Source organism: Crocodylus siamensis, chromosome 3 (assembly GCF_052110815.1).
Source record: "Crocodylus siamensis isolate JL-2025a chromosome 3, ASM5211081v1, whole genome shotgun sequence".
NCBI lineage: Eukaryota > Metazoa > Chordata > Crocodylia > Crocodylidae > Crocodylus > Crocodylus siamensis.
Genome location: NC_143397.1, coordinates 59,169,588 through 59,196,207, shown reverse-complemented (window position 1 = coordinate 59,196,207; position 26,620 = coordinate 59,169,588). Strand labels below are relative to the sequence as shown.

General features: G+C 43.5%; 1 protein-coding gene across 1 annotated transcript in view; it reads left to right on the top strand.

Annotated features, from left to right (window-relative positions):
* Positions 1–18,431, top strand: part of LOC149868307 (transmembrane protein 232-like) — a 40,152-nt gene extending 21,721 nt beyond the window's left edge. Inside the window, exons 5-7 of the mRNA XM_090037206.1 lie at positions 9,204–9,303; positions 10,949–11,118; positions 18,270–18,431. Of these exons, the coding sequence (XP_089893332.1) occupies positions 9,204–9,303; positions 10,949–11,118; positions 18,270–18,431 (432 nt within the window). The remainder of the gene's footprint in view (positions 1–9,203; positions 9,304–10,948; positions 11,119–18,269) is intronic.
* The last annotated feature ends 8,189 nt before the right edge of the window (positions 18,432–26,620 follow it).

Genomic DNA, 26,620 nt, shown 5'->3' with positions numbered 1-26,620 from the left:
GCCATAGTGGTTCATGATGGCCCGGAGCACCATGGAATGAAAGCCCTCCAGCTGTAATAGGGGAAGTCTCCATGAGGCGGGTAGATGATGGGGATATGGGTCCCATCAAAGGCCCTGATGCTTTGGGGGAATCCCAGGCCATGGAACTCCATGACCACTGCTAGGGGTTCATGCATGTGGCACACAGTGTCCCTAGTACTTCTTGGAGGACACTCCACTCCTCCAGGACAGCCTCCCTGGCAGTGGCCGTGTCCATGCCAAAGAGGTGTCTGAAATACCACAGGCTGGTGGGTGTGACCATCTTCAGCAAGGTGAGGACTAGCCAGGTGTCCATGGGGAGGAGCCCATCATTGGCATTCCTGGTGGGGTCCAGCCAGGCAGATGGGATTGAGGTGGCAGGTGTACAGCGGCAGCCCTAGGACAGCATGCAGCAGATGGGCGGGTGGTTGCTGAGTGTGTGGAAGCCAGGAGGAGAAAGAGGGCTGTGGGTCAGGCAGCGGTCAGCATGATGGGCCAGCAGGGCCAATGCAGTAGCCAGCAGGACTGTGGGGCGTTGGTTGTCACTGCCAGGGGCAGCCAGGAGAGTCAGAGGCAGCGAGGAGAGTGCTGCCACATGCTATCCCTATGCTGCACATGCTGCTCCTGGCCAGAGAAGTGGCTGGCCAGAGAGCAGTGAGCAAGGTGGGCTTTTGAAGAGGGCTGCTGACTGTTGGCAGCTGCAGCTGTAGTTTGGAGCTTCCCCTGGTGGCAGCAGTGGCCCATTCCAGGGCCCTGGGAAGCGGGAGCAGATTGGCAGCAAATCTGCTCCTGTTTCCCTGAACATGTAGATACCTGCCTGGCACTGTTAACTTGCGAATAATTTACTTGCAAGTAAACTGGTGCTGCAGCAAATGCATGTGTAGATGTGCCTACCTTGTACTATTTAATAATCCAGTGTTGCACTTCATGATCATATCTCTTTTCTGTTTCTTCTGAGCAATCATTCCCAAACATAATTGAGAAGGAAACTCAGCTTTTTACAAAAAGACAAGGATCTCAGTTAAGGCTTGGACAGACACTCAGTTGCTCCAGGGAGCGTCCCTGCTGTCTCATAATTTTTCTCCCAGATTAAAAGTTGCCACTCAGGAAGAAAAATAACATGGGAATGAGTTCTCCCTGGAGAATATCTATCAGGAGACAGAACTTCTGTACAGGCAGCAGATACAGATCCAATCTCTACAATCCCAGAGTGCTTTACTTCTCTCTCTCTTCTCCCACAGGAGTGCTTCTGTAACAGGATGGCACCCAAGGGCAGCTGTGACGCCAAATGACTGCCTTAATCCTGTATGGCTCCTGCTTCAGCCTCTCAGGGTCATACCTTGGTGTTAAAGGTAATCAGGGGCGGTTTCCCTCAGAGGCTGGTGAGCCCAGGTTACTTTCTCTCAGTATTCATTTCTTCTCTTGAGCACAATTTAGCCCATCTGACTTGGTGCTCAGAGCCTGGCACACAAATTTCCTCTCACTCTTCCTTTTGGCCTGGGGCTCCTTGGGCCCTGATTCTCTTATGAGCTGAATTTGTGGCATCCTTGTGTTCCTACCACCATGTCCATGCCTCACAGGTGTTACTCTGTCCACAGTTTTGCCTTCCCGTAGGGGCCTCGGCCCTCTTGGCTTTAGCTCCCTATGGCAGGGCCGGGGTTAAGTGGCATGGTAGCACGCTCTTTTGACCCCACGAGCCCTTTCTCTTCTGGGTGCTTGGGTCGTCCCCTTTTCCTTTCTGCCATGCCTTGAAGTTACTTGGGAAAAACTGTTGGGAGGCTGCCCAGGGGCCAGCGAGAGTTGCATCTATTGTCCGTCCATTCCCTAATAGTGCCTCTGGGCACCATTTGCCTTAAAGGCTGTGTCTGTGTCCTCCAACCTCCCTTATAGCCATGCACATGCCTCACAGTTGTTACCAGCCATTACCACAGCAAAGCTCTTTGCCCTACCCACTGTTTTTCTTTTTGATACTCAGCAACTTTGTGGGAACCTTGGCCTTCCCAGCCTTGGCTCCTTTCATCTAGCTGATTTATCTTTCCTTCAGCCCACTATCCGAGGAACATGGATTCCAGGCCCAGCCCTGGTATCTGCCCTTCTTGAGCTCTGGTCTTAGCCTTTCCAGCTCTGGACTGCTTCAGCTGTATTTCTTGTCCAGACTTTGGCCCTCTTGGTGGTATCTTGCTTAAGTTATGAGCCCCAGCCCCTGGCAGGGCTTACAATACTCTTCATAGATTTCATATACATTAGGGCTGGAAGGGACCTCGGAAGATCATCGAGCCCAGTCCCCTGCCTGAAGGGCAGGAAGTCAGCTGGGGTCATAGGATCCCACCAAGATAAGCATCCAATTTACTCTTGAAGGTGTTCAATGTAGGTGCGTGAACCATCTCTGATGTCAGGCTATTCCAGACCTTGGGGGTTTGGACAGAAAAGAAATTCTTCCTCATGTCCAGCCTGAAACGGTCTTGCAGTAGTTTATAACCATTTGACTTTGTCATCCCTTGGGGCACTCTGGTGAACAAACGTTTCCCCAGATACTGATGGTCACCCCTGATAAACTTATAGGTGGCCATCAGATCACCCCCGAGCCTGTGCTTTTCCAGCCTGTCGTCGTAAGGTCTGTTTTCCTGATCTCTGATCATGCGTGTGGCTCTTCTCTGGACTCTCTCAAGCTTCTCCACAACCTCTTGTGCCTCTTGGACACCCCTTTGACCTCCTCCTTCCCTTATAGTCACTTCTGGTCAACTGGTTAGCTTAAACAGAAGAAGTCTATCTATTGAACCCAAACCTTCCCTGCTCAGGCTGGAAGAATGCCCTGAAAGAAAAAGGTGTGCTGTCCCTTTAACAAACCCCCATTCTTTCTCAGGGTAAACTAACATAAAGAACAGGCAGGCAATAAGATTAATTCATACAGCCCTGTTCTGGATAAAAGTACATAAAGAAAGGGCAAACTATCACTCTCCCTATACAAGTTCCCCTCCTTGGGTACATGGCGTGCTCTTTGGGGTATTCCAGTTCTGATACAGTGGCTGAGTGGTTTCTCCCTCTCCCCTTACCTACTTCCCAGAGTGCCACCTTATCACTGCAAGGTAAGTCAGGGGCTCATACAAGTGTTTTGCTCTCAGGATAATGAGCCACTCAATCCTCCCTGTGGCTGCTTCAGTCTGCGGCCCACAGCCTTTCTCGGTTGCATGGTTATTTATATTGCTGGGTCTTCAGCTGTATTTCTCCCTTCTCAGTAACAGGGACCTCTGGCTCCCTGTTATACCCCACTTTATTCTAGCTTCAGGCTTCCATCCCCAGCCCATGGGTGCAGGTCCAGTTCTCTCAGCCTTCACTATATGTCTCCGGTCTCTGGGCCCCTTGGCTCTGTCTTGCACCTTGCCCCAGCCCCATTGGCATCCCTGCCCTGGCATGAAGCTGCTCTTGGTTTTGCCCAGTCCCCTGGCATCCCTGATCCAGGACAACATTGCCCTCAGTTTTGCCTAGCCCCGCCTGGCATCCCTGACTCAGGAAGAGATTACTCTCAGTTCTCCCCAGCACCCCTCCCCTCCCCGCCCCCACGTCCCTGGCCTGGGGTGAAGTTGCTCTCCCTGTATACCCATGTCCGGCCCTGTAACTAGGTTCAGTTTCCTATCTCTCAAGTATTTGGGCTTCCGCCCCACGCAGCCCACCATGTCGCAGACCCTGAAATGCTGAGTGTACCTGTGGCAACCCTGTGGCCTCCTATCCACCTCTATCAGCTGCATCAGCTCCTCCAGTGTACTCTGCCATCTATATGTAGACCCTTTCTGGATCCCCCCAGGTCCTCAACCAACTCCTACCCTTTGGCTGCTGGGTTGGCAGCAACTCCTTGGCTTCCTGGTTGGTTGAGTTCCTCCCTATTCTGCTTGCAGTGGGAGGCAGGGCCAGACTTTTAATAGGCTGGAGACCCGCCTTCTGTAGTCACATGGCTCAGCCCACAGGTGTTGCAGTTTCAGGTCAGAGCCTCAGTTGTGCCTTCTCCCCTGCTGCCCTTTAACCTCTAGTGGGTTTCCCTGGCACACGTAGCTCTGCAGGTGACCCCTGCCCTGCTTCCTACTTAACAGCAGCCCTTTGGTGCTAGCTCCTTACCTCTCAAGTAGCAGGGGCTAGGGGTGCCTGCTACAGCTTTGATCTAGAAAAGTCAAGTACTGAAGCACTTAGGGGATGTTTTCTGCTCCTGGCTTGTTCCCTGCCTGAATCACACTACAGTACTTGGGTGCAGGAAAGCATATAAGTGTATACACCCTGCCCAGCCTTAGCTGGGTTCCAACATAGCACAGGGGAGGGGAAAGACTGGAGGACTCTTCTGGGCATTATACCCTGTCCCCACCTTCCCTGTCCCTGACAATTCCTGCCCACATTCATTTAGAAAAAAAGACTGCAAGGCTCTAGGCTGTTCTAGGGACCCCTGGCATCCCAGGGCATCTTTACACATGCTCCAGGGTTCTGGAGCGGGGTGAGAGGGTGGACGTTTTAATTAGAGCAGCTTTCAGGAGCCTCTCTAATTAAAATGCCTGAAGCATCTTGTGTATTCAGCACCACACACTTCAAAATGGTGGTGGGGGTACTTTAATTAAAGCTTGTTCAATGCGCTTTAGTTAAATGCGCTGTCATTTTGAAACACTGGGATGGTGAATACATGTGAAGGTGACATTGTTGTAGCATTTTAATTAGATTAATCGAGTCTGCTCTGATGCTTTCTAATTAGAACATATCAGAAAAGGAGTTGGGCAAGTGTATTCTGTGTCCACACTGTAGGCTCTTGCTTCTCTGTTTGAACTTCTGTATAAGTCCATTTTTCTCTCAGGAAAACAAATCTGGGAGAGTTGTCTTGGATGATTTGAATGTGTATTTGCAGCCTCTGTCACAGCCCAGAAACATAAAACACTATTTCTCATAAGCAAGAGTAATAGACTGGGTTAGAGACTTGATTCCACACAACATGCATGTGGTGTACTGTTAATTAATGGGCTGGCTAGGGAGGATATTGGAACCTGAGGGTTGGTAATAGAAATGGTTGAAAAGTTGGGGAAAAATGCATCCAAAAGGGCTATTTCATAGCAATGAAAATATTTTTCAGAAATTTACTGCTGTTGATTAAATTTAGCTGTGAATATGCTGAAGTTTTTAAAGTGGTAAAATAAAGTGCAGTAGAGTCAGAAATATATATGCAATATATATGTACGTTCAGATTGAATGGATTTTAACTAAAACCTTAAAATATGTTCTCTTTTCAACTTTGTTCAGTCTCAAAGAAGATTTTATTTCAGCAAATGGACAGTTGCTGCTGAAATTGTTTTGCAGCTGCAACAATGGTGAATGATTCATGGTGTTTGGTATTTAAATTAGTGGAAAGCTCCCTGAAATTTTCTTCATGAGGGCAATGCTGAGTGAGATCTGTGGCAAATTTATTGTGACAGGATCTCCATTAGAGTATGAATCCAGTAAACACCAGGAAAGGATATGGCATCTCTAAGAACGGTCTGGGATCTGTAGCACTGGTTTTACTTTCCTATGACTCAATAAGGTCCTTGGACTTGTACTGTGCACATATTGTTTATTCTACGAGGGTTTAAGGGTTCCTGAAGTTCAAGTTCCATTTCCTTCTTTTACAACAAAAGTTGTCAGGGATACTGCAGATTTATCTTCTTGTAAGTAAGGTAATTGGGAGCTCTAACTACACACTGTAAGGGTTTCTTTTCAGTATTTACTCTTTGAAAACAGAAACTCCTATTCATTTTGTGAGATGAGGGTGGACGGATTTGTCTTCCAGTCTCTGCATAGACTTTGCAAGATTGAACAGTTGGGTTTTTTGGCATCCTAACAAAGTATTACCCATCCAGCAGATCACTTGTAACTTTTAGGATTGTATAAGTGTAGAGATCGCCTCCCTCCCCCACCCCCCATCAGCATACGAGTAATAATTTTCAAATAAATGTTAAACTACATCATAAAATCATAGAGAAGTAGGGCTGGCAGGGACCTCAGGAGATCATCTAAACCAACCCCCTGCCTGAGGTAGGATCATCCCAATCCCAGTCATCCAGTACAAATCCACTATATAACCTCTTAGAAAAACTGCACAGCCAGCCTGACACAACATCAGATGTAATACTCTAACCTTTCTAAAGCAGGAGGACCACTATGGCCAACATACTTCTGCTGTAAAGATTGTTAATATATGTTTAAGAGATCCCAAGAAGGGGGTCATGCCCCTTGCTACTGGAGAAGGCAAAACCCCCACAGTCCATACCAATTGACCATGGGATAAAATTCTCTCTTAACCCCAAATATGGTGATTGGTCTGACCCGGAGTGGAAGGGAACACCTTCTAGTCAGGAACCTCCGACTTCATATCCCAGCAGGAGCATTGTCACTTCCCAGCCCCAACCCCCAGCCTTGGCTACAGCCAATCCCCAATGCCTCTGAGGAAGGCTTAAAAAAGCCCTGATATTTAGCAGCCTGAGGGGGATGAAGGAGAGAGGGAGTGGGGGACATCCCTCCTGGCCCCATGTGGCAAGCAGTAAAGCCCAGAAGCATGGGAAATACTCATAGTAAAACATAGGCATAGCTATGCCTAGAGCATCCCTGACCAGTGGCTGGCCAAAGTCTTCTTAAACACCTCCAGTGATGGTGAAATCACAGCTTCCCTAGGCAGCTTATTTCACTGTCTAGCTAGCTCTTTCAGCCTCTCCTTGTACGACTTGCCTTCCAAGACCTTTATCATTTTTGTCACCCACCTCTGGACCCTCTCTAACTTCCATATCCCTTTTAAAATGTGCAGCCCCAAACTGCACACACTGCTCTAGATAAGTCCTCATCAGTGCCAAGTACAGAGGCACTGTCACCTCCCATGTCTCACATATAATGCTCCCATTGATGCATTCCCAAAACTACATCTGCCATTTGTGCAGTTGCATCACACTGCAGACTTGCGTTGAGTCTGCGATCTACCAAGACTCCCGGATCCTTCTCTGTAGTTCTGCCAAACAGCCGGGAGTCACCCATTTTGTATTTGTATTTTTATTACTTTTCCTGAGGTGCAGCACCTTGCATTAGTCAGCATTGAACTTCATCCTGTTAATTCCAACCCAGCTTTCCAATCTGTAAGGATATTTCTGACATGATTTCACTTTCCATCCCTGAAAGTGAAAACAAGTTAGGTGCGGAGTATCCCGAGCCTGGGAGAGGCCAGGCCAGTGACCGTACCCCACATCTGCCCTAGCCTTGTCCCTTGGTATACAATGACACTTTCTCCTATCAGGTACTTCACCCTGTATCATACGAGGAGAGGTGGTGTGGGTGCAATAGCAGCTGGTTTTAAGGCATGTCTGCACTACCTCTGTTGAATCTGGGAGTGCTGCCAAGAAGCATGCCTTGCCCACTTGTTCCCGCTGGCATGTATCAGAGCCCAGATATTGAACATCACAGCAAATTTACCACAGACCTAAGCATGCGCCAAGAAGCACATCTGAGACAAAGGCCAAGCATGGCTCTGGCTGTGTCAAACCAGTTACACTACCTAATTTCTAGGCACTGGGGCATATGAGGAGGAGCAAGTGGGCAGGATTACTCTGTGGAGCTCCTGGATTCATCATAGTCTTTCTGAAATGAAACCCAAAAGTAGCTACATGGGCCATTGTGGACCAAAGAGTGGCATAGCAGTAGAGAGATCCAGGAGCACTGGAGAAGTGAGGAAAGGAGGTGAACTAACAGCATGGTTCTGGAATAAAAGCAGAGATGACCTTAGTGAAAGTTCTCATGTTACAATTCCAGGGCTCTAGAGACCTTTGCATTTTAAGAGCTGGTCTCCCAGTGGCCCCAAAACTGTATAAGACCAAGAGAAATACAAGAATGTTCTTTCTGATTAACAGCCTGGTAGGATTTTTCTACTTACTTAAAACACTTTGTGCTGTTTCAATATTCCAAATAAAATGTTTTCTCCTTTACTCCCTGGCTGGGAGCCTGGCCAGAAGAAAGACAGATGCTTCAATGTTTTCCTTTTTCCAAACCCTTTCTTTAGAAGAACAAATTCTCTTGGTTTTGCCTGTATTCATGAGCTTTGATCTGGGAAGAGAAGAAAAATCAAGATTTTCAAAATAAAACATACCCATTTTTTTCCCTAGTTACTGCCAGTATTCTCTCTTTAGACATGGCTTTTGTCACATACACTTGGCACAGTAAAGATGATTGCTCTACCTACGTCTTGCTCAGGGGTCTTAAATGGAGCCCTTGTTTTGATTCAATATATTCTGTATTGAATCTTTAGCTAAATCCAACTGCAATACATTCAGTTCCAAAAAGAAATAAAGCTGTATCCTCCAGCTGCTCCAGGGAGTCTAATTATTCTGACATTTTGTGTTTGACTGAAATTTTGGTGAGAGGGGAAAAATATGTTTTTATTTAAATGATTTTCTTTAACAATGTCTGTATGAAGTCTATTAACTTTTTTCGATTCTTTTCACTTGGTTTATAGCTTTTTCAGCCCCTATCAGCTTGACAAGCATATAATTAAACCACCATCCAAATCTGTAAGCCATCAAATGTACTATCTAAACCTATGGTGGCAGAACGGACATTACTACAGTGTGCATGCATTTCACACAGGGCCTCCTTGATGAAGTTCCTATACTCTGCCACTTCAATTTTCAGGGTCTCTTGCTATATTGAAAAAGATAAGGGCTCCCCTGTTGTCCCAACTGGCATTTTTGCCGGTCATCATACCATGTTATGGGTTTTCTTGTGTTTTTGTTTCCTCAGATAAGTTGAATCCCCAACAAATGCAGTCTTAGGTTTACCAAAATGTGTTTTTTCTCCTTACAAAAAAAGCTTAGTGACTCAGAGTCCCTTACTAGTCCTAACCACTTAGAGTAAAAACCTATATAAGTGCCAAGATATTACTATTCATTTATTAAGTATCATAAATACACACTGAAAGACACACAGTAAAATTATTCATTAGTCATAAAATCACTATATGTGTAGAGTGTAAATATGTATGGCCCAATTTAGCATTCCGGTTTTCTCCTGATATAATATAACAGAGCTATATCACTATATAGTTGGAGGATGACAATGGTGTAGCCCTGTAAACTAGAATGTCATCTGCATATTTACTGTAAGCGTTATGAAGAAAGCAATAATATTTTTACTTCTTTTGTCAGGTTGGATTTTTGGTTTTTTTAAGGCTCCTTGTTTTTCATTTGTCTGGTCAATTGGACGTTTCTGAAGAACAGATAGATGGGCTTCAAATAGGATTAAATGGTAGAGTATTACATATTTTCTATATAGAGAAAATCTCTTGAAAAATACCCTTTAACTACTTGGGAACTGTAAATAAGCTAGGAATCAGTTTTGTTAAATGAGGTATATAGTAAAGGTCATGTCTATAAGTGAAAAGGAAGAAAAAAATTAGAACAACTCTGCACCCCTGACTTACTAAATGCAAGTTAGTCAATATAGTCTCAGGGCATGTGCCAAAAATTTCCTGTATCTTGTGATTTTTAAACCTATTGACTGGTCTCAATAGATATTGCAGTATATGTAGAAATGCTGAAAAATTAAAATGAAGTTGAATCAAATCAACTTATTTAAATCCTCTTTGGAATTTGATTGATGTTAATTACTCATGAAATCCACACACAAAGCTTTCTTAGATATTACCATATATTTTAGGTGATGAAAGGTCATTGCTATAAATAGAAAAAAGTCAACATTGCAAAATCCTTAAGCAGTTCTAGGGTACTGTAGTGACATATAATCCAATCCTGTAAGGTGCTGAAAACCTTATTCAGGGTGCTGAGTACCTAGAACTGACATTGACCACAATGGGGAGGGAGGGTGCTCATAGACTTAGGCTCCTATTTATTTATTTATTATGCCAGCACTGCTGATAAAACAGACCTAATGACAGGCATTCATATTATATTTCAGTTTTTTGCCTTTACATATGCTGGATGCAGTGAATCAGTAGGCTGCTGCTGTAGTAAGACTGCAGAGGCATTGCAGTCTTGCTACTATCATTGGTTGTCATGGCCACGAGTAATACACAAAATGAAGAACAAAGAATCGGATGTTTAAAAAAAATGATTACCCACTTTTTCCCCACTAGTGTACCTTTCCCATTAGTGTACCTTTTTATATTACAAGCTTTGTCCACAGTGGTCTATTACAGACAATGTATAAATACAGTAATAGACATCTTCACAATAGAACTTCCTGTACCTGCCATTCTTAAAGTAGTACTTACACTGATATGCAGTGTCCAGTATCTTGGTTTACAGGCAGTCATACCTTCTTTTAGGTAACCACTGAGGTTATGTCCTCTCACAAAACCCTCTTTTTCATGCAACTGAATACATGAAATTAAATCTCTTCTATGTCAAATATATTTTAACAGGAATCAAACCACATTTGTATTATAGATATCAGTGTATGAATGCTAAATATGAAACTTCAAGTATTATCAAACTACAAAAATATTTTGAGAAAAAAGTTACACTTTTGTTTAGGAAAGTTAAATTTGGTTTGCCAGCAGTCAGCCAGAAATACCTAGTTACCGAATAACTGACGTAACAAGAGAGATTTCACATTGTGATTCATTACTACCTGGAAGCCTCATCTTTGTTCAGAGTTAGCCATAGTTAATTAGGAACTCAGTCATCATGATAGACTTCAGTTGTATGTAGTTTGTGGGTTATGTAAGTTATTAGCTATGAATCATATTTGTAGTATTTTGTTGTACCACAAGAGGTCACACAATATTTATAAATCTACCCTGTGGTAAATTTGATAGTGGTCTATCAGTAAAATAGTAAAGGGAAATCTCATATAATAAGTAAAAGCCAAACAAAACACATTGTAAAACAATAGTAAGATAATATTCACCAAATTATTTTTCATGCCATAGCATTTTCACTTTGTGAACTACGGTACTCATCATTTCCAAACCTCTTCCTGGCTGTGAATTTTATGCGGGAGTCTGGAGAAACCATATGTGGTGCTATGGTACTTTCTGAATCATTATCAGGATCTGATGTAAGCTTGGAAGGAAGACAGGATCAGACTCTTCTTGGCACGGTGGGTAACATAATCGGATGATGTATGATGCATCAGATAGGATTACTGTGATCAAATAAGCATGCCTGGCAGTTCTGTGAAAATTATTAAAGCTGAGCTTAACTGGACAAATTGTCAATAGTACAGTAAAATGATAAACAGAATAGACTTCAATTTGGAGAGATTGCAGTCTGGATTTGTAAGACAGATCCTTTCATGAATTCACCACCCACATTTTTAATACAATTAATTATCAGTGTAATTAACTAGTACAATTGGAAGAGTCCCCTTTACACATTCCATTTTTAGGACAGCTTTAACTAATGCTCACTCTTTCAAACTGGTTGGGAGTGGGGAAAGGGATTCATGCATATCCCTCCTCTGGCAACACAGCACTTGAGTGAACCATGCTGCCAGGGGGGGAAGGCTGCAGATCAGGGAAACTAGAAATAGCTGGCTTTCTACCAGGCTATCCTGAAATATAAAGGTTTCCTATTGGATCCTGGGGTGTCAGCATAGTTGGATCACTATGTTCCCTGTTTGCCTTCAGCAGCCCCAAGCCTCCTTCCCCGCCCCCCACCAAGGGATTAGGCATCAAAACTTCTGTGCAATGGGCCATGAAGAATTTTTTTGAGTTAATTTTCTCCTCTGGCTGTTTTTTCTGTAGTAGGGGATGATACAACCATAATTATTTGATACACAATAACCTATCATTGATATGATTAAAAACTGCCTAATTATGTGTCTAGGTCGCAGGCTGTTAATACTTCAAAAGAGCTGATGTAGTCTCAGTTAGATGAACAATATTTCTTGTTCCTTTCTCTTTACTTAGTCATGTACTTACCTGAGAGAGAGTAACAATGTCTGAAAAATAACCAGCACCATTTCTGGTTTTTTCCTCCTAACCCAAATAAAAATAGTGGTCATGATACTAGTCTATTTTAGGTCTTAAATAAAGTTTCCATCCAAGAGCCTTATAGTATGTTTTAAAGAGGTTAAGTATTAGCTCCATTTCACAGGTGGAGAAACTGAGGCACAAAAAAGTGAGAACTCACATTTTCACTTAAGTGAAGTGCTTAGAACAAGCCTGTTCAGCAAATATGCTCCTGAGTGACTTTTCCAGGGTCACAAAGCTGAACTTCATTAAGATAATTATAATGTTGTTTGTGGCAGAGCCACGTGAACTCTTATAAGAGCAATGGCCCTTAAACATGAAAAGAAAATATTTAAATATTTTTTAAAAAACATGTATCCAGGGCTGTAGCCACTTGCATGTATACTTCTTTGGGCAGAGGAATGGTGTATGCATTGGTTGTCAACATTTTCAGTCAGGGCACCCCCCACAACTTTTTCAAAGGTGGCATTATCCCGGTTGAGAACCACTGTTGTATTCAACTTGCCTCAGTGCTTCTGAACTAGGTGATGCTTTTCTATGCATCTGATTCATAGCTAGACTTGGAAGCACCGTGGTCATGCACTTACTCCTCTTGCATTAGGGGTCTCAGAGAAAAGTGCTGGTGTTCAGTACATCGAGAAAAATGAAAGGGAAAATAATCATAATGAAATATTTAACCAATCTCTTCAAAGCTGACTTCTTCAAAAATAGGAATTGTTCCTCTAGTTCAGATTTCATCATGAGAAACATAGCAAACCAATCCTAACCATAGCAGCCAACCCTCTCACAGAAGCACTTGGAGGGAAGAATGAGCTTCACAGCATGGCCTGACAGTCACTAATCTGGGCTCCCTCAGAACAAGAAGTGTGGGTGGATAATAAACAGCTGATAGGAAAAGGGTTTTTATCAGTTAGGAGTGGGGCGTTGAGACAGATAGAAAGTAGGAGAGTGGAACATCCTACAAGCCTTATGTCAGGACAAGCCTGCAGAAGAAGATCTTTAATATAACCCACTGTGAAGATCTTTACAGACTGAATGGGACAAGTTAAATTAATCCTCTACTTAATAGGAAGACAATATAAAGAAGAAAGAGTAGCTGTAATATGATTGTTATTGTTTAGGCCCTCAAGCTGTGTTTGAACAGCTTTCAAGCAATGGGGAAGTGCTGGTAGAAGCCTTGGTAGAAAACGAATGTTAAGTATTGAAACACCTGGGCATTGGGTGGTGTATGGCATTTATGCAAGAGTGTGATTATAAAAGTAAAAGTGGAGTGTCCACAAACTGCATGGCTAGAAAAAAGATGCTGGTAATTTATTTTTAGTGTTGCACCACAGGGGCTAGAGACAGGCATTCAAAAAGCCTGAGCCTAAATTGATTCAATCATTTCAATTTAGTCTAACCCACGAGCTTGAACCGATTTACAAGTGGATAGACATTTACTTTTGAATCAAGAAATGCAGGCACATGTCTGCAGTGGCTCAGGCTAGAAGTCAGGGGGCACTAGAACAAGCCCTCCCTTCCCTTCTTCAGTGCTGAGCTGAGGGGGGCGGGGCAGGAATGGCTAGGTCTGGCAGTATTCTACTATTAGGGAGTGTTTTAAACCCCCACCTTGGTTTGCACAGGCTCCACCTGGAGTGTGCCTGGTGGGAGAGGGGAAAACAGCCCTCACCAAGCTTTCCTGGTTTGCTACTCAAAGGGCGGGAGTGTTGCCAGACCCCGGTCCCCAGCTAGCGCTCTGAGGCAAGGGAGACAGGACAGAAAGGACTGCTTGTATGTAGTGCATGCATCTGTTGATGATAGTGAGCTTTTCAATCTCCCTCTCCTGCTTCATCATACTGTCTGCAGCAAACTGACAGGCAAGGGAGCCAGCAGGGAGCTGATAACACAAAGTTTATCAGTCCATTGAGAAAACAAAATCCTCTCTCATTAGTTCAAGCTCTTCTTAAACAAGTTTTTTTCAAGGAAGAAATGGAGGGACATTACCAGCTGACCTGTTGATTAGCACCAAAAAGTCCTAAGCGGACACTGTTCTGTCTGCCTTTGTCCTAGTGAAATTGGAGACATGCACATACAGACATCTCTCAGCATTAGCTAGCATAGGATTGATGTGACCATGACCAGATGCTGGCTATGGTCTGTGCAGATGAGGTCTGTGCTGTTGGGGTGCGGGGGGGATCCCTGCTTGAGCAGTGAGCTATGAGTGGGTGTGGGATAGGGGGAAAACCAGGAGATGCTGCTGTGCCTGCAGTCCCCCAGCCCCTTCTCAGCCAGCTGGAAGAGTGACAGTGCTCTAGCTAGGGAAGAGAGGAGTGGGGCCAGCCCTGCTCTCTGAAGCAGGCAGCCCCGCCCAGGGAAAAGCATGCTGGGATGCTGGGGGACTCTGATTTAACCTAAACCAGGAAGGGGTCTGGGACAGAAGTTCCATAAACCGGTTTGACCCAAGTCAGTTGAATCTGATACTGCATTCAACTAGGTTTATCTTAAATCAGTTCCAACCATTTTGAAACTGGTTTCTGTGCACGGAACTTCTGTTCTGTTACAGGTTTAAACCAGTTTCTGATCACTTAAACCAGTTTATGTGTAACTTCTGTCCCTAGCCAGGAAGGCACAGTCTAAACTTACAGACCAAAGAGGAAGTGGGGTGGGGGTTAAGCCCAAAATGGCTTTATGTCACCATTTGTTCCCTCCTGATTCTTGATTAGTTCAGGGGCCAAAAGGGACTACAATGTAGGTGGCTCAGAAATGCTAGCTAAGTTATGACAGTCCCAGCCAAACTGCCCATAGGTAGCAGCGTCATACAGAAGTGCGATAGCAATGCTACTACTATCCCTGCTCGAAGCACCACCCAAACAAACCCCCTACCCTACAGCTTTCAGAAAAGGCTTTGTAGTTTCTATGTCAGGGGAATAACCCCACCAGCCAGATGCTGACTTGGTGGTACTTTTATGCTGCTGCAGCTATAGCCTGAAGGAAAAATCCTCCCCACCCTTTGTTATTGCATTCAACATGTGAAAATGATACCATCATTTTAATTAATTAACTAATTAATTCTGAGCAAGTTTCTTCAATGAACGAGGAGAGAAAATAAAAGAGAACCTTCTCATAACAAGGACCTCTGCTCACTAATAAGAAATAAGAAACTCTTAAAATGCCTGGATCATTAAAGGAAGAAACCAAAGAGGAGGGACGAAAGAAAGAGTGCTTTGGTGCCCAAACCACCTCTATCCTTTCTTTCACTCATAGAAAGTTTAGGGATTTGAAAAGTTTATACCGTGTAATTTAGCAGAATAATAATCTATTCCTAACCTTTGTTTTTTATGAAAAAGAATTGTTACAGCCTTCAACAACATTACTTAGTATTTAAAGGAATCTCCTCTGAAAAATCAGGTGTCTGAGGCTTTTGAATGCAGTCAATCTTTCTGACACTGCTGCTAATAAATTATAGGCAATACACACCTACACGTTTCAGCAGCAGATTGCAGAAGCTTCTTCTATGTCTATTTTTATTTTCCTTATTTCAAGGTCTGCTGTTCTTTGTCATAGCTATGAATCCCTAAATAAAAGTAACAGAGCAGAAAGGATTTTAGAAACATTAGACAAGTTAGGAGCAGACAGCTAAAACATATCCTGATGGTGATTCAATTAACAAAGCGTAGTTTCTACTAAATATTTAAGTGCACAGTTTAATACATTATCCCCCAAGGTTTACTGAATCAAGCAGTAGGGGCCCTCAAGCATCCTCCAAGAAGTGAGGATGAATGCTAGCTCCTTCATGGGAACTCTGGCTAATTTTAAAAAACAATTCCAGTCCACAGCCTGTTCCCTGAGTTTGCTAAGTCTCCTACTTACACACGGCTATGCAGGAAACTTGCCACAAGCCTTAAGCTGAATTAACTTGCAGGCTCAGCATAGCCACCAATGAGGAAATTCATGCACCTGAGAAATCAAGAGCAGTAGAGTTCAAGGAGCAGTTTGCTCATTTACATTCACCCCCCTTCCTCTCCCCAGAAGCTCTCTGTCAGCCATGAAGCAAGCATTTTGTGAAAAGAGTTTTTCCTATGAATGTGTAGACTCATTGCAGAGCCTGCACTTGTGGATAAGGCCATAAAGTATTTTGTTCTGGACTGGGGCTTTCTCTTTGGACTGTGATTGCACTTTTATAACTATTTTGAATAATGAATATATATTACTTCAAAGTTATTTCCAAAACAAGCAGGGTTTGGACATTTATACCTATATCAAGAATGTTCAGAGTTATCCTAGTTTCATAGAGGGGATATTAGACCTCACAATTTAGGGGTACACCACTCTCTTAAAATTACAAAGCAGATGAAGCTTCAACTGCAGGTGTGAGGGAAGGATTATGCTACATCTGCCTACTAAAGAGTTCTTTAAACTTCATCTGAATCATCCTGGTTGTTGGCCACTATCAAAAGACAGGAACCAGAGCTAGATAGACCTCAACTCTGATCCAGCATGGCAATTCTTTCCTTCAATATACATTATTTAAGCCAGGCAGCAGGAGTAGTCACACGCTAATGCATAAATGATAGACATGAATAATTTTACAAGTAGATTATTATAGAAGTTGATAAGGGTGTGTCTGTACTGCCTCTGCTGTGTGCTGTAGGATGCCACTAAGTGCATCTACACATTAAATTAATTTGACTAAATAAATTCCAGTGCAGTTCTCACTGAGGTTTATTGCTCCTGGGCACGGTGTTTACATGTCTGCTTGGGACTGCAGTACGTTGATTAGGGATGGCACAGCCCCAGCTGGTAGGGGGCCCCCTGGGGTCAGCTTGCCACCCCGGGGTTATTCCAACCTGGCTCAGTGTGCCGTGGAGGGGCTGTCTGGGACATAAAGGCACTTCAGTGAGGGGCTAGCCAGCAGGCAGCCTCCATACTGAAGCACAGTTGTGCCCCAGCCAGCCCTGTCGGTGTCTATATATGCAATGCAGTGGAGTAAATAACTCTGCCATAGGATAATACTTGTATCTGGCAGTAATAACCTATGGTGGAGTTAATTAGTTTACTCTGGCCTAATAGCTCCACACATGTAGATGGAGATCTTTTATTGTGGAACTAATTAGTCTCTTCCTCAGGAAATGTCTTGTGTAGATGCACCCACTGTGAAGCAACCCTTCTCACTCCTGCTTTACACACAGCAAATCTCGGAAATGAGGCCTCACAGAGCTGCACTGAGCCAATGCCAATATAGATGCCCAAGACAGCCCAAGTGGTGGCAGACATGCATTTGGTAGTGCTCTAAGTTAGCTACTTTACCTCATTTTCAGGAGTTAGCATGTGCAGATCAGGAGCATATAGATGGGTTTAGTTCATGCAGCATTCCCATGAGTGGCACACGGGCAACTCAAGTAAGTGTATAAAACTCCTTGTGCACCAATCAGGTTCACTTTGATGAATCATTACAAATCTAATCTGAAGGTTGCTACATTATTATGGAGTTCTACTGAAGTCAGAAGGACTCCAACAAAGGAAGAGAGGTCTGCACTAGCATATCCTGTTTCATGTGTGGCTCTTTAAGTCAACACTCCACGTCTCTTGATATGTAATATACAATACACAAACACGCGCACCCTCCCCCATACATACATACAGACATACATACTATAAAATGAGTAGAAATCCACACCTGTAGCCTGGCTTTGATCCTATAATCTGATAAGTAGAGGTGAAGACTTGCATTACCACAAAGTTCTGTTCAGAATGCAGTACTGGAGGCCTTACTCATTTACAATTTTCTATGAAAGTTCACCAGTTCAAAGGGTTGATGGACATAAAACCTCAAACTACTGAACTTGTACTTTTGTTAATAGTCAAGAATTGTTAATAGTCAAGAATCAATGAAACTGTATGTAATGCCAAACTAAAATTTTCTTTTCATAAATCCCTTCTCCAAATGGAGCAAAATCCCAGCAGGGCAGTTTATATTGATATACTTGCTGTAAAACAAGCTTAACTGTAAACATATAAGTAGGGCCCCTTATATTAATTATATCAAGAAAAACAAATTTGAATGGTGACGGCTTTAGAATACAGAAAGAGCCAGAGAACAAAACAGGAGCTCTTCTGATGACTATATTCTGAGATTTTGGGAGACATTGTGTGAAAGATACTAGATACATTTGTAGTACTGTGTTTTATAAAATAATAAAATGCTAAGCAAAATTCAAAGACTAACTTTTTAATCCAGTACCTCTTACCTATGCATTTCACTTCAATTTTCTTTTATTTTACCCTAAATTTTGACCAGACAGTTCAATTAGAAGTTGAACAAAAAGCATTCAAGATTCAGTCCTTTCTTTGGCATTGCCTTGTTGTTTGGGTATGTGTAAACAAGAACTCTTCACAACTAGATGAAGTGCTCCAACATCTTCTGCTCCGTAAGGAAGAGCTCTGCCAAAAAAACTGGTAAGGATACTCTAACAAATCTGACATAATTCTTATAGAAACAACCTTTGTGTTTAAATGTTAACTGCCCCTAAATTGCCCATGAAAAAGATGTATAATCTCAGTTCCCAAAGCAGAAGCAATTTATGCACTTTGTATGTCTTCGTTTTATCAATAAATTGTTCCTACCTTTTTTGCTAGAAGCACATACATATATTGTTCCAGTTTGTGTTTATTAAATTAAGTTTGTTATTGATAGGAATTTCAGTCCAGCATTTTAAGATGCCAAGTAGTTAAACAACAGACATGAAGTATACCATCCTTCAGGGAAATGTACCAAGCTTTGATTTTTGCATTCCATACTTCTCAAGTGTAACAAAAGCTAATCTCGAATGATTAAAATTAATTTTGAACTGGAATGTTTTCTTGAATCTTTCTGTAATTTAATCAAGTAGGTAAAGCCAAGCTTTATATCTGGGTTTCATTGAGCAAAGTTACAATTTGAAATGACCAACTTTACGCAATTAATGCCTTCGTCCCTCCCCCACCTGCCTCTCCCTGCAAGTGATAGTAGGTACGTGCTCATTCATAAGAAAAAAATCTAGAGAAAAACAAAAGAAACTACTACATGAAAATCAGAGGCATGGGATAGTTATTCCCAGTTTTTCATTGGGGCTGTGCAACCTCTAGTAAAATGCAATATTGAAAATAAGAACAATCTGTTACTTTTCATGTTTGTGGGCAGTATGCCTTGTAGTTGTGTGGCAGGGTTAATTGTGTAGTTTTAGGAGTAGATTAGGCAAATATTTGTATGGCATAGTGATGATCCTGCCTTGATCCTCCTGAGGTTCCTTCCAGCCCTACTTTCCTATGATTCTATATCTAATTAGTCTTGTTCCTGAGCTTTACTATACAAGGGGTTAAAGAAAAGAAGGTTTACATAAATAGAACCATGCAGAGGAATGCCTGCTCATGCTATAACTCAGCTCACAAACAAAAAAGGTATAAACTCTGCCTCCTTAGAGTGAATTATTAGTGCATTATATAAATTGATCTAAGCAGCAAATGTATTGGTTTGCAGATGTAGGGGCTTGGTTTGGCATCTCTACATAATAGTAGAATCCCAGGTATAATGTAATTATGATGCTGAGCAAATGGTCAAGTAATTTAACTTTTAGTCAATACGATGCATAAAGCCCTCACAGCTATCTATTTTCAGAAGTAATGGAACAGTGGGCACGTCTACACATGCACACTTATTGTGCAGAAACCAAAATTACTGTGCAGTATGGGTGTGTGTCTACAGGTGCATGCCCATACTGCACAGCAAATACGGTGACTTATGCTGACTTGAGCGTAAATTTGATACCTGTACCATGCAGGTATCAGATTTACGCTTGATTAATTACTGCAGAGTAATGCACGTGTAGACACCTTACAGTAACACTGTGTGTATGGAGATACTTGGGACTAACTTTAGTTCCAAGTCAGTCCACACACAGTGTTAATGCTCCTTAATGTCTGAACATGTAGATGCTGGTTTATTTCCATTTGCTGCACAGTATTTTACTGTGCAGAAAATTTAAGCTGGTGTAAATGGACATGTAGACACACCCAGTAAGAACTGAAGATAACTGCTAGCAAAAAAAGCGGAAGTCAGACACTCTGTCCCACACCATGGGCATGTCTACAAATGATGAAGTAGGGCCTATGAAAGTTCATGTCTCTCTGAACCAGTCTGTCTCTGAGGTGCCACCCTGCTTTACTTTCTGCTTGACTTCAGACTTATATGGCTAACTACCAGTTTCCCTGACTTTATGCGTGTTCTGTATGTGCAAATTTGCTCTTATGCAATGATCCTTTTTATACCAAAAATTCAATATATGCAACATAAATTCATTCTTATGCGATCTATGTGGTGGAAGCCCAGAGTCAGCTGCTTTGTGGGAGTGATGCACACCAAAATATAGTCTCCTGTGTGGATCTGTGCTCCTCACTCATTGTCTGCCACAAGTGTTTCTGTAGTTGCCATCCCCATTATGATAATATTCACCACCACCCTGTCCTCATGTGTACTGTCTGCTGTTGGTGAGTACCAAATTGTCTTCTAAAAGTGGTAGAAGTGGGTATGGGGGTCAGTACAGTTGAGGGCTTGGAATGTATCCCTATTTGTTACATTCTAAAGTGGGTTCCCTTTATGTGAGTATGAGTTATGTGCTGTTTTCCAGGAACTCATGTACAGCATAAAGCAAGGGAAACCTGTATCTCTCTCTCTAAAATTAGTGATATACAAAATTTACAGTATTTTCTCATATCCATATTTAGTACTTTAGGACTAAAGGCATTTTTTCTCAGTTTTAATTGATTACTTGTTTGAAGCTACTAATTGAAATGGAATCTGTTAGGATGTTTAATCAGTATGTGTCAGATTCTATACCACCGCTTAGACATGTAAGTGGACTTAAGCAACTAAGTGCAGTTCTATTCTGAAGAAGAATATCTTGCGTTTGAACGAAATCCTTGCCTCCTGTGTTCTATTCCACCCCACTCAAGTCTCTGAAAAACTGTTAAGACAAAAGATGGGTGGGTTGTCTTTCTTCTTCTTGCTTTTTTGTGACAGCCTTAAGGACAAGATGATGGATGGCGTGTTACAAAGTTCATGCATTAATGGATCTTCATGGACTTAAATAGGGTGGAAGTCCACTTAGATGTCTCATATGTGGAATAGAACCTAGCCCTACCATAGCATAATTCAGTTGGGTGACTAGGGTACCAGCCCAGGACATCAACTTAGGAGTGGACGTAAAAATAGCAGGTGCTACTCCTGCTCTTCTGACTACCCAGACCACAGAACTGCCCACTTATAGCTCTTGCCCTTCCTGTCCATAACTTTAAGGAGTTTCTGTGCCTTTTATTTCTGTTTATTATTTGATATCTTTTATTAGACCAACAAGATTTTTCCAAAAAAAGGTCTTTAATTGCATGCTTTCAGGCACAAACAGCCTTCATCAGGCATTTGAGAAAAGATTGTAAAAGTTCTCCTACCCAGGAGTGGTAAAAGTTCCCAGGAGAACTTTTACAGTCTTTTCTCCAATGCCTGATGAAGGGTGTTTGTGCCTGAAAGCTTGCAATTTAAGACTTTTTTTTGGAAAAATTGTGTTGGTTTAATAAAAGATATCATCTCTACTATGAGTCCTGATTGCCTTTTCTTCTAGACCAACATGGCTACAACCTGGATACCTAACACAGGCGATGCACTTTCCAGACTTTCAAGAAAAGATAGTCCAGGCTTTGAAGAGTTCATAGTCTAAAGACAGATAAGTGGTTAAGGGAAAGAGAATAATGGATTGAGATTTTTTAATGAGTCAGCTAGTTTCAACAGAATGGAATAGTTTTTAGTTAAATAAGTGAAAATTGGCTTAAATATATAATCATTCAACTCCACAATTTGGCTGTTTTTCATGTATGGTTTAACTGCCTTTTTGTAAGCAGTCAGTCCTCAAGGAAAATGGCTAAGCCTGAGTTGTTTTTCTCTCTTTTTTTTTTGCCTGTGAAGTATAAAAGCTTAAATTTGCTATCCAGCTACTGCTGCGGTAAAGCTTCCTTTTAACTCTACCCTACAGACCTCTCCCATTTTCATTTTATTCCCCCAAAGGTTTTTGGTCTCAAGTTTTTACAAATTATAGTAAATTAATTCAGAATTGTGTTTGCAAAGCAGAAATGGTCCACTGAATTTTAGAGAAAGGAATTTCAGCTGCTTTTTATGTACAGACCTCTTCTTAAGAGAGCAATCATGTTTATGAAGCACAGTCCCTCCCTATCATGATCCTACACTATCTCTATGGCAACTGTGGTACTTATTCAATTTATGTGTGTATTTAACAGCATTAAGATCAAATGAGTTTCCCTTTCTCCTTTCTAAAGCATTTCTCTATTCTCTTGAGTTTGTCTATGTACAGTTAATAAACATTTAAACTGAACTATTTTTCCTTTGCTTCAAGAAGCCCTTTGCTTCTCATTAGCCTCTTCTCTGCTGCTTCAACTCTCTACTAAGTAGCCTGTTCCTCAGCACTTCCTCTCCTAGTTCTGGTTCTCCTGATGACTTTCGTTCCACAAGCAGCATGTGCTCTTTGCTAGCTGGTAGATACAGGGTCCTCTTTACTCTCCTGTTAGTTACAACATTCCTTGTTTAAAGCTTCCTTGTCCTGCTTTTCTTCCTTATGCTTGACATTGTTATAAGTAGCTAGTAAGGAGACAATGCTCAACAGATTACAAACAGTGCCTAGAGCAAACTGGGTACATACAAACATTCAGGAAGATTAGAGAGAGGTTAGATTATGTTAAAAATGGCCATCCGATTTAACTTACTTCCCCCAGGTGCACCTAGATTGACCTAACTAGGGGTTTAGGTGCAAACTGTACAGAAGTTCAGATCAGTCTAATAATGGCTGACCTGATCTAAGCTAATGCTACCTTGGAAGCAGTCTAACTTAGATCAGGTCTGGCAAGACCGATGTAACTGAATTTTTGTAAAGATCCCAGCACAGCCCTGGGACTACGAAAGCACAGCTGCTGGTCCTAGCCCAGGGGTGGGCAGTTATTTTGGGTGGAGGGCCGCTTACTGAGTTTTGGGAAGCCATCAAGGGCTGCATGACAGGCATCCGGGGCAGAAAAATATTAATTCTCTAAAATTTTTAGAGTCCCTGCGGGCTGGATAGAATGGCCTGGTGGGCCGAAATCCGGCCTGCAGTCTGCATTTTGCCCAACCCTGTCTTAGCCCCAGGACTATGCTTTCTCTACCCAGTCCCTTGGCATCAGACTATTTTTAGCCCTCCACCCACCCCCAGATGAACATCCATCCCTGGTAGACCAGTTGGACCACCCCCCACAGCCCACCAAGCCCACTCATCCTGCAAGCTGCTCCCAGTGCTGGTTTTACTGGCATTTGCCAGTGCCAGGAGCCAATAGAAGTCAGGGTGGGGGGAGGGACAGGCAGGGTGGGGGGTAGGTTCCTCAGGGGAATTGTTCAACTTTGGGTGGAGGGGGTGTCAGGGAGCTAAAACTATCTCCTGCTTCAAGGGAGTGACACAGAAAGCCCACCATTTTCCCAAGACCCTCTGAAGACCCTGCTAGATCCCCTGATTCTGCCAAACCCCTCTGGATCCCACCAACCCACACCACTGACCCTACCTTCCCCCATTCCAATCTCTCCTATGGCCCCACTAACCCCCCCAGTCCCTCCCATGGATCTCATCAGCTCCCCATACCCTCTTATTCATCCCACAGATCATGCCTGCCCCTCCAATCCACCTGGAGCTGCTTGGTTCCCCAATCCTCCCAAGCCCACCCCCCCACTCCACTAGCCCTCCCATCCTGACTTACCTTAGATTGGGTGGCCATTTTTAACATGATCTAACCTCCTTCTTACATCTATGAATATCTGAACGTACTCATTGAGAACTACTATTTTAGATCATAATAGTAAAAAATCTCTAAAATCTTTATAAACATATACTGCTAAAAGAATTTAAAACACAACATATTCCATGAAAGGAAGATGTGAACCATGCTAAGAGAATTCCAGTCTTTATTGTATTTTAGTGACTGGTCTACCATAGTCACAAAAGCACTTAGTTATCTAGTGCAGGATTTAAGCGGGGTTTAGATACCTAAATCCAAGTGAGCAATCCACAGGATCCGTGCCTAACCTCTCAAGTGTGTCAAAAGGCCACCAGTACCAAGTTTAGACAGAAAAGTTCCCTAGCCATGTAGAGTGCTACTTTTGGCACAACTGAGCATCTTAGCATGTATTTTCTACCTGAGATTATTTGGGATTCACAAACTGGGCAGCTGTGCATTGAAGGTTGTTTAGGAGCCCAATCCAGTAGGTGTGCTCTGAATAGCTCCAATAAAGCATTGAATCAATGTCAAAACAAAGCAATGGCAGTAATTTCTATTTACAAACATAGCTGGAAGAGGAGAAGATTCCTAAGCTTAAAGAATTCATGACTGCTCAGTGTAAAGTGGGAGCAGGGAACAAAACAAGGTATCCCCCAAAACAGGAACTTGCTTGTAGTCTTTAATCATTGGGCTACAAAATCAAACTCTCTCTATTTGGCCCCAGAATCTTGCATTATTTCACACACTGGTACCACTTCATCAGGAAGACTGGAGAGTGACTCCTTTATAGGCTTGCCATCTGCCTGGTGGGGTGGTACTCTTTTAAGAGGTGGGAGATATGAATTTAAACCTCTTCAGCCTGAAAACTACCTAGAAACCCTACTGTCTAGACTTCTTTCTGGGCAAGTTCTCTAACATCAAGGCAGTCATTTCTGCTTAAAGAAATGTTTTGGGTACCAGAGTCTAGGCAGACTTCTCAAACAGTTCATAATCATCTTTTTTCCTCCTCCAGTTTGTCAATCAGTAGCTTTTTGGTAGTGAGTGTGTCCACGGGTCCACCCGTAAGGGCACGACTCAAGCACCCATGGGTCGTCGTGGGGGCCTGCCCCCCCTTTTTTGTACTCTGGAGTGACTCCCGCTCCCAGTCTGCTCCCGCCAAGTCCGCCTGCCATGACTTCGATGATATTGGTTCAGTGATTCTCCTTGGCGGGTGCACGTCCAGAAACGGGTCTCCTGTCCAGTCTGGTCTGGGGTCTTTGAGGGCTCCTGCCTCCCCTACACCCTCGCCCGAGCCTCCGCACGGTGAGTCCTGATGGTGCTCCCCTTTACCTCGGCAAGGGTAGGGGTCTCTTTTTTCCCAAAAAGAGTCCTGGTAGCGACCCCCGGGTCACTCGGTGAGTCCCGGCAGGGTCCCCTATGTATAGCCGGGGCCCGCCGTTCCTGCCCGGGGTCCGTCTCCCAACAGTCCTCCCTGGGTCAGCCAGCCGCCGCCGCCTCTGGCCACGGGCCGCTTCAGCCAGGGCTGTGGTGGGGGAGCTTCCCCACTCCCAGCCCCCACCACCCGATCAGTAGCCCTGAGGGGCCTCCGTCCCTCGTGGTTCGCCCCATGGGGCCCTACCCGGCTCCAGAAGGTCCTTGCCGGGTTCCCTCCTGTCGTCCGCCGTGCTGCTGCTCCCCCGCCAGGAAGCTCCTCTTCCTCTGACTCCTTCCGGCCCCCACTGCTCCGCACCGGCGCTGCTTTTGAGTCCGCCGGCTCCTTGTGGCACCTGGGAGAGTTAATTAAAGTGCGTGCCGCCGGTCTCCGCGCGGAGATCCCCTCCCGGGCTTTTGCGCCGGCTCTGGCGGTGCTGCGTCGTACGTTCCCGTCGTGTGTTCCCATGCTGCCGGCTCTGGCCGAGCGTGCTCCGCCCCGCCCGGTGAGTCCCGGGGCTGCCTGGGGTCGGGGATCTTCCACAGAGTGAGATGTCCAGAACTAAATGTAACACTCTATAATCGTATCAGATATAAACAGAAATGATCAATTTCTCTGCTAGGTACCTCTGCTACCTCTCATTAGGTACCTCTGCTACGTAATGCAATATGTTCTGTAAGCATTTCAAATGTAAATTGTTTTATGCTGCCATATAGCATTGAAAACTCATGCATAATTTACTTGAGTAAATAATTTACTTGCCTCTGTAACTGGTCACTTTCAACATTATTGCTTCAACGTTATCGCTGCTCACCTTGTCAATTTCATTCTCTCTGGGCACATCTACATGAAATGCTTTACTGTGCAATAGAACAAAATTACTGTGCAGTAAGCATCACCGTCTACATGTTCAGAAGCTTACTGTGTAGTAATCTGGAGTACTTACTGCACAGTAAGGCAGATGTAGACAGCCAACAGGGGGCAGGAGATTGCTCCCTGCCTCCAGGAGCTGCTTGCTGCTGGGGTGGGCTCTGGTGGTGGAACCTGGGCCAGGATAATGTCCCCCTGTCCTGGCAGCAGGGAGCTCCTTCCCGTGGTTCTGTGATCATGGAGATGGTACTGGGTGCTCCAAGCACAGGGAGCATTCCCTGGCCAGCCTGGAGTTGACTGGGATCTGCCCCAGGCAGGGACAGTTCAAGGCCAGCCCTGAGCTGGCTGGAAACTGCCCAAAATGCAACAGGGACTTTTATACATGCCACATTTTTTGCCCTTTCTTGCACTGCAACTACATGACTGTTTGCACGATCGAGTTTTCCAGATGGTTTAAAAGTCTCTCTGGTGCATTAAACTAAAACTCCTCAGACATAGTTTAGTTTGGCTTACTGGGAAATAAAGCATCGCAT